The following is a 10246-nucleotide window of genomic DNA, read 5'->3' as shown; positions in this document are numbered from 1 at the left end:
TTTTTTTTTTTTTTTTTTTTAAATAAAATTTGGAACCAAAAACCCTTTTTTTTTTTTAAGGGGTTGAAAAAAAACCCGGGGTTGGGGGGGCAAACAAAAATAAAAAGAAAGCCCCGCCCCCCTGAAAAATTTTTTTTCCCTTGTGAACCCCCCCCATTGGGGTTAAAAAAAAGGGGTTCCTTTTTGGGTGGGGGGGGGGGGGGGGGGGTGAAAAAATTTTTTTTAAAAAATTTTTTTGAAAATTTGGGGGGTGAAAATTTTTTTATTTCCCCCTTTTGTCCTTTAAAAAATTTTATTTTTTTGAAATATTTAGGTTTTTTTTTTTTTTTCCATTTTTTTTTCTTTAAAAAAAATTTTTTTTTTTTAAAAAATTTTTTAAAAAAAAAAAAAAAAAAAAAAAAAAAAAAAAAAAAAAAAAAATAATTGATTTAATATAAAAATTATTTTATTTTTTCTTTAATTAAAATTAATAATCTATTTATATTGTGTGATTTAATTATATTAAAAGTAAATAAAATAAAAATAAAACAAAAAATTAAATGCATCTGTATGCTCTTTTATAAAAAGTGTTGATGAATTTTTATCTACATATTGTAAAACCAGATATGGAACCTACTTCAATTGAGAACCTGTTTTTTTCAAAATTAGAAATTTCTTTAAAAGATTAAAGTTTTGCTTTATATAGTTTATTAAAGGATGATCTGTATAAAAGTCAAGTTCCCAATTAAGATTATTTTTCCAAAATTTATTAAAAATAATGTAAAAATAATATATTTTTTATGTTTTTTTTTTATTTATTATAATATTTTTTAATTTTATTATATTTTTTTTAATTTTTTTTAAATTGTTTTAAATAAAAAAAAATAGTATATTAAATTTTTTTTTTTTTTTTTTTTTTTTTTTAAAAATTATTGCTTTAAAAAACACCCATAATTTTTCATTGGATATAACTTTTTTTTTTTTTTACATTTCATTCAACTTCCCCCATATCATAATAATTATATAATATATATTTTTAAATAAAAATATTTGTTTTTATATATATTTTTTGGAAAGAGAAAGAGGGGATATTTTGTTATTATTTTTTTAGTTTTATTCATTTTTTAGGGGGTTTTAAAAAAAAATCAAGAATAATAAAACCACCAAATACTACTACGCCGATGGAACAGAAAACGACCAAGACTTTTTCTACAATGACGAATTTTATGAAGAATTTCATAAAACTCACAACCCACCACATCTACAATCACAACCAATACCACAATCACAACCACAATCACTAACCCCACAACCACAACCACACCACCACCACCCACAACCACACCCATACCCACACCCATACCCACAACCCCATCCAAACCCACAACCAACAACCAACTACCAACAACCACTACCAAAACCTCCTGCATCAACACCTAATTATAAAAAACAATTGGAAAATTTTCAAGAATATCAACTACTTCAACAACAACAACAACAACATCAACAGCAACAACAACATCAACAGCAACAACAACAACAACAACAACAACAACAACAACAACAACAACAACAACCACAACAACAACAACCACAACAACAAAAACAAGAACATAAGAATATTGACTCGGGTGCAGTCACTATTCCAAAACCATCACCACAACCTGGACTTCAAGCTATAAGACGTTTAAATAAACGTTTGGAGCTCTACCAATTAGAGAATAGTAGAGACATCCCAGGAGATGGTAATTGTCAGATGCATGCCTTATCTGACCAACTTTATGGCAACTTGAACCATAGTGCCGAGATAAGAAGAGTCATTGCCACATGGCTCATAAGTAATAAAAATTTCACCCTCCCAAATGGTGCAAAACTACACCAATTTGCAAATACCAATAATTGGAATAGATATTGTAACCATATGGCAAGAGAAGGTACTTGGGGTGACCATTTAACACTAATTGCTGCTGCTGAAATTTTAAAGTCAAAGATAACAGTTATTTCATCATGTGAATCTGATAGCAGCTCTTTCATTGAAATTCTTCCAAGTTCAATTGAAAATTATAGAGCAATTATATTATCTCATCATGACAAACACTATGGTTCTTTGCGCCAAATGCTTTAAATAATATAAAAGGTGCAATTAAATTCTACATTATAATTTAACTCTAAAGGTAAATAGTTATTTTCTCTTTTTTTTTTATCTTTTAATTTTTTAATAATTTATTAATTCATTTTTTTAATACAACAGATTTCAAAGTTATACTATGTATTGACATTTGTCTATTATATTTCGGTATTAGCTGTACGGCTAATCAATAATTTATAGACTGAAATGGTATGTAAAATAATATTATTTTTACAAATTATTTTTAAACATATATTAATAATTTATTTATTTAATAATTAGGTTCAATAAAGAATATTTAAAAATGGAACTGGTAAGCAGCATCTGAAAAGCAATTGCCCAAACGTATTTACAACTTTTAGCAAATTCAATTTAAGGTCAAAATGATGGTTCAAGCAATATGTAAAATGGTGGCCAAATGGTGGTCCAAGCAATATTTCAAATAGTGGTTCTAATGGTGGCACAAACAATATTTCAAGTAGTTGTTAAAATGGGGTCTAGGCAATGTTTCAAGTAGTGGTTCAAATGGTTGTCCAAGCAATATTTCAAGTAGTTGTTAAAATGGGGTCTAAGCAATATTTCAAGTAGTTGTTAAAAAGGGGTCTAAGCAATATTTCAAGTAGTTGTTAAAATGGGGTCTAGGCAATGTTTCAAGTAGTGGTTCAAATGGTTGTCCAAGCAATATTTCAAATAGTGGTTCAAATGGTTGTCCAAGCAATATTTCAAGTAGTGGTTCAATTGGTCAAATATTTATTCAAGTGGTATTTTGCGTAGTGATTCAAATGGTGGTCAGAGCAATTTTTTAAGTAGTAGTTCAACTGTCAGCCCAAGAAATGCCTTTTGTAGTGATTAAAATGGTGGTCCCAATAATGGCTCAAATAGTCTTTAAAATGGTCAAATGTAATTCAAATGGCCCAAGCAATTTTTCAAAAAGTAGGGTTCAAGCAGTTGTATAAATATTGAATCAAATGTGGTTGGTTCAAACAGCGGCTGTAATTTTGTTTCAAGTATTGTTTCAAATAGTGATTTAGGTAGAGAATTAAATGCAGTTTCAAGTGGTGCCACATCTAATAATGATTCATGTGGTACTTCAAGTGTTAAATATAGAATTGTAGGCGTCCAAACAATTTAAATGATATCCATTTAGCAAGTATTAAATCAAATCAGATAAACAACCTAAAATAAAAAAAGTTAAAGACTTAGGGAAGTGAATTGAGATATCTTATTTTAAAAATTAATTACCAGAAAGATCAGAATTAGTTAATTTATTTCAAGTGCTGGTAATACACAACCTTTTCTAGAATTGAAGAATAATATTTAGTTTCCATAGATTTATAAGAAGCCGACACCCTGTTGCTATTTCCTTTATAGTAGAAATCGTAACTTAGGTATGGTATTTAAAATTTTAATTAATATTAAACTATATATTAATAATCTTTTTATTTCATTTTTTCTTTAAATACAGTAATTAATCACCCAACAATGCAGTCTAGTCGATTTATTGTGCCAATCTCAGATTTTTTCATATTGTTTACACAACACAGTAAATACAGATAAATAGTTCAAACAAATGACAGATCAATCATAAGAATCCTTTACGCCAGGTAATGAATCATTTTTTTGGTTAAAGGTTGAATTACCGAATTCTCCTCATCAAGCTGTGTATAATCTCTGGTTAAAGTAGTAGAATCTATTGATTCCGATAGTGTACAATCATATTTCAACTAATCAAGTCAGCACTAATCAATCTTATCAACTATTTTATGAATATCATTAATTCGCTCTGGCCAAGCAACTATGATAGAAATAAAATAGTTTTAAGAACAAAAGGTAATGCTACAGTGTTCGTAACTATTGATCAAATTAGGGAATATCAAAACCCACCACTTCAAAAAGTCCATTAAACTTAATGTTCATTCCCCATCGAAACAACCACAGCAACTATTTATAGAATTAATCCAACTTATTATTATGAAAACCTCTCCCATTAACTGTTAAAAAAGATCCAGGCACAATTAGATGAATCGATATTTTTATAAACCAAATTAATTAATTAATTTAAATATTTATAATAAAAAATATTAGAAAATTTTAAATTATTGTATTAAATAATAAAAATGATATAACAATCATTATTATAATGTTTTAATTTTAATAATAAAAAAAACAATAAATTAATATTTAATTTTAATAATAAAAAAGACACTTTTATGTTTACTTTTAAATTTTTTATAATTATCTAAATCTTTATTAATGTAACAATTTTTTATTAATTATGATTAAAAATATGATTTGAATTGGTTAAATATATTATATTATACAATATTAATTTTTATTTATCAATATCATTGTATAATAATAGAGTGAAAGAAATAGTCTGTACGGGTATTTGAATAGATATTTATTTTTTTTGTTTTAAATTTATTTAAATAATAAATGTTTGTTTATTTTCGATGTTATTTATTGAAATATTAACACTGCTAATTGCCTCGAGGTTATTATCTTTGTTAATATCACTACTATTATTATTATTATTACTATTAGTATTACTATTTACCACTTGATTTAATAATGCAATTGAGTTACTGAATGAAAAATTGATATTTTGACCTCTTTCTCTTGCTCTGACCTGGATTGTACGAAGATTGATCATAATGTAAATAACCAACGATATGATCAACGAGAATAAAACGACCCAAGGTAAAGTGTGCATACCAACGTGATGTTGGAACATACCAATTGACCATGGAATAACAACTTCACCAATAACTGCACCAATAACCATATATGATGTAGCCTCACCAGTAATTGGAATATTAATATTGGATGGAAGAGAAAAAGCTGTAGGGAAAATACTTGCTAAACTTATACCCAAACCTGCAGTACCTATCCAAAGAATAGCTGGAGAACCTGGGAATATTATAATTAAAATGGCGAAAAAGAAACAACCCAATGTATCTAAAACTACCATTTTTTGTGGTGATAATACCAATGATAAAAATACACCACCCAATCTACTAAGTGTAAAAGTGCCCCAAAACATTGAGTTTAAAAGTGCCCCTGTTTCATCTGAAAACTTTAAATTTATGATACTATCTGTAAATGGTTAAAAAAAAAATTAATATAATGATCATTCCTTAGAGCTATAATACAATATATGTAAACTTACATGTACAAACCCAACCACCATAACCACTCTCGGCACCAACATAAAAGAATAAAAATATAGCGATACCAAGAATTACTTCAACACGAAGTCTTTTTTCGCCTTTTGATAGTTCACCATTTTCTGTTGAATGGATATCCTCTGCAACATAGTGTTTGGCTGGTTTTAAGAAAACTATTGAAAAGAAACTTGAAAGCATAATGATCGCTAAAATTAAATATTGGAAGAAAAGACTTCTTTCGACCATTTGCGAAACCAATAATGGTGCCAAAAATGCACCAATACCAAAAGAAAAGTGTAAAAGTTGCATAAATGGATTCACCTTATCTTTCCAAACCCAAACTATTAATGTATTTAAACCTGAATCTATAAAACCTGCACCCATACCGCATATACCAAATATAAATGCTGTTAACCAAATATTTCCACTAACTGGAGCCAATAATAAACCAACACCCATAACGACTGTTGCACCTGCAATAAGGAAATTACTATTTCTAAATCTATCAATAAATCTACAACCTAGAGAACCAATAAAGTATCCTATACCTCTTGCTGAAAAAAAATATCCAACTTGATCTACTGAGGCATCTAAATGCTCTGTAAATGAATTGAGTGTTGGTCCCAATGAACCAACACAAACACCCAATGAAACAAAGCAAAACAGAAAAGCGGCTGTTAAAATCAACTCCTTCTTGTTCATTTGTACATCCACTCTAACTTTTTCTGAAACATCTAAAATTTTTTCGTACATATTATCATTTTTCTTTTTTATATATTGGCTGAATGGTGTGAAAAACCCACTATCACCTATTGATGTTATAAAGTCTTCTTCATTGATTTCACTATTACTGTTTTCTAATATTAACGTATTCATTTCGTTATACGGTTTTTTATTGTTATTTATATAGTCATTATTTACTAATATTATACCTGGTTTATTATTTATATTATTTATATTATTTTTATTGTTATTACTACTATTATTATTTTTCTCTTCTTCCTCTTCTTCATCATCACTACTTTGATTTGGTTGATGCTTTTTTAGTGAGTAAACTACTTGATTAACCTCTTTATGGTTGCTATGTGTTTCACCTAATAATTTCTCGTTGGTATCATAATTATTTATATCTGCCTCGTCCGTTGCCAAACTACCTAATGTTGAATGTTGATTATTTTCGTCATGCCCTATTGCTGTTGAATCTTCATCTAGTCTAGTGAATTCACCACTTGTCATTATTATAAATTAAATTTCTATATTATTTATTTTAATGATTATATTTTATTTTATATTTTATATTTTATTTTTTTATTTTTATTTATTATATATGTTTTTATTTTATAGATATTATTATATAGATAATTTTACAATAATGTATTTCTATTATAGTTTATAATGCCTAGAAATGGATAATTAAAAAAAAAAAAATTATGGTTACTTGTCATGTCAAAAAAAAAAAAATTTTAAAAAATAAAAATAAAATAAATAATTTTTTATTTTAAAAAAAAAAAAAAAAAAAAATCTTTTTATGCAATGTCATCGGTATACACTTGTATTATCAATACCCTTATTTAAATAATTAATATCATATAAAGGTTAAAAAAAAAAAAAACTATTGATGGCAATATCAAAAAATATAAAGATGTGGGTATTTTATTTTAAAATGCAAAAAATTATATAATTTCATTCATTTTATTATAAAACATTAATATATATAACTATTGGTAATTATTATAATTTTTTATTTTTTTTTTTTATTTTTTTTTATTTTTTTTTTTGATTAAACAAGTTAAATATACAATTTAAACTTATTTATTTAGGCTATACTATTAAATTTATTTTATTATTTTATTTTTTTTTGTTGGCTTTCTTTGATGCAGCTGATCTTCCAACGGTTTTTTGTTTTTGTTTCATTGCTCTTAAATCTTTCTTCATACGTTTGTCTACAATCTTGTATTTACCAGTACCACCACCACCTGTCTTTGATTTCTTTGCGATCATAATAATCTTCTTTGGTTTTTGATTCTTCTTATCTGTACCAGCATAAAGTTTTTCGATGGCTCTTGATTTTTCTTTATTACTCATATCAGCGTTATCCATAATACTACTTGATTTTTCTTTAACTTTTTCCATTTTCTTACCAAGACGCATCTTCTTTCTTGCTTTAGCTTCAGCAATCTTCTTAATTGGTCTTGAATCAATTTCTTTAATCTTTCTTTTAATTTCATCAACCATATCTTTAGTGAGTGGGGTTTGTGGTTTGTGGTGACGATTTTCATCATCGATGAACCATTGTGGCATGCCATCTCTATTATCATTGAATGCAAATCTGTGGAATGAATCATCAACGAGATCGTTTCTTGATTTCTTTCTTAATAAAAATTCACCTAAAGCTTTAGTTTTGATTTTATCATCAATTTCTTCGTCAGAGTCTGATGAGTATTCAACATCTTCTTCCATTGGTACCTCTTCCATATCCATTTCTTGAACAATATCTTCATCATCTGATTCTTCACCAGATGGCATCTTTTGATGTTTCTTTCCACCTTTTTCTGAACCACCTTTAGTTGTTTTTTGTTTCTTTGATTTAGTTGCGACTGGTTGAGCCTTTTGTAATTTTAATTTTGAAATATCAATTGGTTTACTATCTTCATCTTCTTCTTCTTGTTCATCTTCTGATGGTTCGTCATCTTCGGTTCTATATTCGACACCACCAAATAAGTCATTATCGAAAAACATATCGGCATCTTTTTCAATTGGTTTAGCTTTACCAACATAGAGTGGGTGGTCTTCTTCTTCTTGTTCCATTTCATCATCATCTTGATCGTCAAATTCTGCATCTTGTGAAAGTTTATCTTTTTTGACCTTAACATCAAATTCTTTAGCACGATTTGAAACTCTTAAAATATATTGTTTGTATTGATCTTCTAATTGTTGTTCCATAAATTCATCATTATCCATTTCAGCTTCTTCTTGAGTTCTTCTATCTGGTTCAACTTCTGAATCATCTGAATCAGAGTCATCTGAATCAGAGTCACCATGCTCGGCTACAACATCATCTTGGAAATCTTGTTTACCTTTCATTACGAAAAGATCATCATCGGCACCTTCTTCAATTTTATCACCTGGAATGTGCATAGTTAATTCGATTCTCTTTCTTTCAAGACGTTTCTTTTCGTTGGCTTTCTTCTTTTCCTTTCTTCTCTTCTTTTCGAGGTTTTCTTTGAGTTGTTCGAGTTCTGTATCAAGTAAAGCATCTTTTTCCTCTTGAGTGAGTTCTCTTTCTGGTTCTGGTTCTTTAGTTTCTTCTTCTTCTGGATTATCTAATTTTTCTTTATATTCAGCCATAGCCTTTCTCCATTTAATAATCTTTGAAAAATCGTTTTTACCTAAAACACGAAGATCTCTAAAGCATTCAATAATTTCTGGTGTTGTTGATGGATGTTGTTTGAAGATTTGAGCATTTTCATCAAATTCGTATTCAGTAAAACTGGCGAGATCTAAAAGATGTTGTGATGATTCGATAAAATCTGAAATGAAACCCTTCTTTCTAAGCATAGTGACACCATCTTCATAACCACTTCTGTTTCTTTTAGCTTTCTTTTCTGATAAAACATCAACCTTCTTTGGACCTTCTTGAACTTCCTTGAAAACGAATTTTGGATCTAATAATTTTGGATCGATTTTCTTTGGATTGAGGAAACCTTGACAAACAACGAAAATTTCTGCTGAAGCATTACGTGAAGCTTGTGGTTTAGTTGATTCTACTTTTCTAAAGAGTTTATTAAATACCCAAATTAATGAATTGTAATCAGCACCTCTGAAAACTTTGGTGACAAACCAACCACCAGTAGCAAGAAATTCAGTTGCTAATTTAAGAGCATGTAATGTAAGCTCAGCTTGTTGATATGCATCTTGAACCCATGAAGTACCCATATTTGGAGCACCATCATGAAGACAAACATCTACTTTCCATGTCTTTAATGCTTTTTTAATTTCAGTTCTACATTTTTGAGTTGTAATATCTTCTGCTAAACTAATACAATTTCTAACTTGTCTAATTGGTACCAAATCGACACCAACAATTAATGATTGTACTGGCATATATTTAGATGCAACTTGCATCCTAAAAAATTAAAATAATAATTTTAAAAATAAAATAAAATAAATATTAGTATTATATAAAATATATGTATACATCAAAAAAATAATAATACATACCAACCACCTGGGGCTGCACAAAGATCTAAACATGCTTTGGCTGAACCTAAAAAGTTGTATTTCTTATTTAATTGTACTAACTTGAAAGCAGCACGAGATCTGTAACCTTGTTCTTTAGCTAAATAGTAAAATTTATCTAAACGTCCTTTGGCTAACTTCTTTTTTTTTTGACCCATATTTTATATGTGACTATAGTATTATAAATAATATCAATAACAATAAATTAGTTTAAATTATAAAATTGTATAATAATTATTATTATTATAAATTTATTTACATGTCTAAATATAATCGGAAAATAATTAAAATAATAAAAAAAAAAAAATTAAAAAAAAAAAAAACGAAAACTTTATTCGTTTTTTAAAAAAAAAAAAAAAAACAATAAATTTTAATTAAAATTAATTTTATTTTTATTTATTTTTTTTTTTTTTGATTTATTAAAATACTATTTTACAAATTAATTGATAACATTCACATATTTGAAAACAAAATAAAAAATAAAAAATAAAACAAATATATATAAAGAATTATTTTTTTTTTTTAATTTTTGACAAAATCACACATTGTTTTTTATTTTATTTTATTTTTTTATTTTTTATTTTTTTTTTTCAAATTAAAATACCAAAATAAATAAGTTTAAATTTGTATATATTTTATTTTAGTATTTAAATAAACAAATAAAATGATTGATAATATTTAAAAGATAAGAAATATGATTTCTTTAAAATTAAACGAATTTTATTTATTTGGT

General features: G+C 27.0%; 4 protein-coding genes across 4 annotated transcripts; 2 read left to right on the top strand and 2 right to left on the bottom strand.

The window, feature by feature from the left end:
- Nucleotides 1-696: 696 nt before the first annotated feature.
- DICPUDRAFT_82914 (uncharacterized protein) lies at nucleotides 697-2104 on the top strand (the record flags this gene model as incomplete). The annotated part of the gene is made up of 2 exons (XM_003292251.1): nucleotides 697-759; nucleotides 1130-2104. The coding sequence occupies 2 exons, from the start codon at nucleotides 697-699 to the stop codon at nucleotides 2102-2104; spliced, it is 1038 nt and encodes a 345-aa protein (XP_003292299.1).
- Nucleotides 2105-2411: 307 nt separating this feature from the next.
- Nucleotides 2412-3239, top strand: DICPUDRAFT_82913 (uncharacterized protein; the record flags this gene model as incomplete). Its single annotated transcript, XM_003292250.1, has 3 exons — nucleotides 2412-2420; nucleotides 2731-2868; nucleotides 3045-3239. The coding sequence occupies 3 exons, from the start codon at nucleotides 2412-2414 to the stop codon at nucleotides 3237-3239; spliced, it is 342 nt and encodes a 113-aa protein (XP_003292298.1).
- Nucleotides 3240-4532: 1293 nt separating this feature from the next.
- On the bottom strand, nucleotides 4533-5976 carry DICPUDRAFT_40304 (uncharacterized protein; the record flags this gene model as incomplete). The annotated part of the gene is made up of 2 exons (XM_003292245.1): nucleotides 4533-5203; nucleotides 5277-5976. 2 exons carry the CDS (start codon nucleotides 5974-5976, stop codon nucleotides 4533-4535), a joined length of 1371 nt encoding a protein of 456 aa, XP_003292293.1.
- A 1076-nt stretch (nucleotides 5977-7052) lies between these two features.
- On the bottom strand, nucleotides 7053-9671 carry DICPUDRAFT_57851 (uncharacterized protein; the record flags this gene model as incomplete). Its single annotated transcript, XM_003292244.1, has 2 exons — nucleotides 7053-9400; nucleotides 9496-9671. The coding sequence occupies 2 exons, from the start codon at nucleotides 9669-9671 to the stop codon at nucleotides 7123-7125; spliced, it is 2454 nt and encodes an 817-aa protein (XP_003292292.1). The 3' UTR covers nucleotides 7053-7122.
- Nucleotides 9672-10246: the final 575 nt, after the last annotated feature.

Source organism: Dictyostelium purpureum (genome assembly GCF_000190715.1).
Source record: "Dictyostelium purpureum unplaced genomic scaffold DICPUscaffold_332, whole genome shotgun sequence".
Classification (NCBI taxonomy): domain Eukaryota; phylum Evosea; class Eumycetozoa; order Dictyosteliales; family Dictyosteliaceae; genus Dictyostelium; species Dictyostelium purpureum.
The sequence above is the reverse complement of the archived record's forward strand: the minus strand, read 5'-3'. Positions and strand labels throughout refer to the sequence as shown.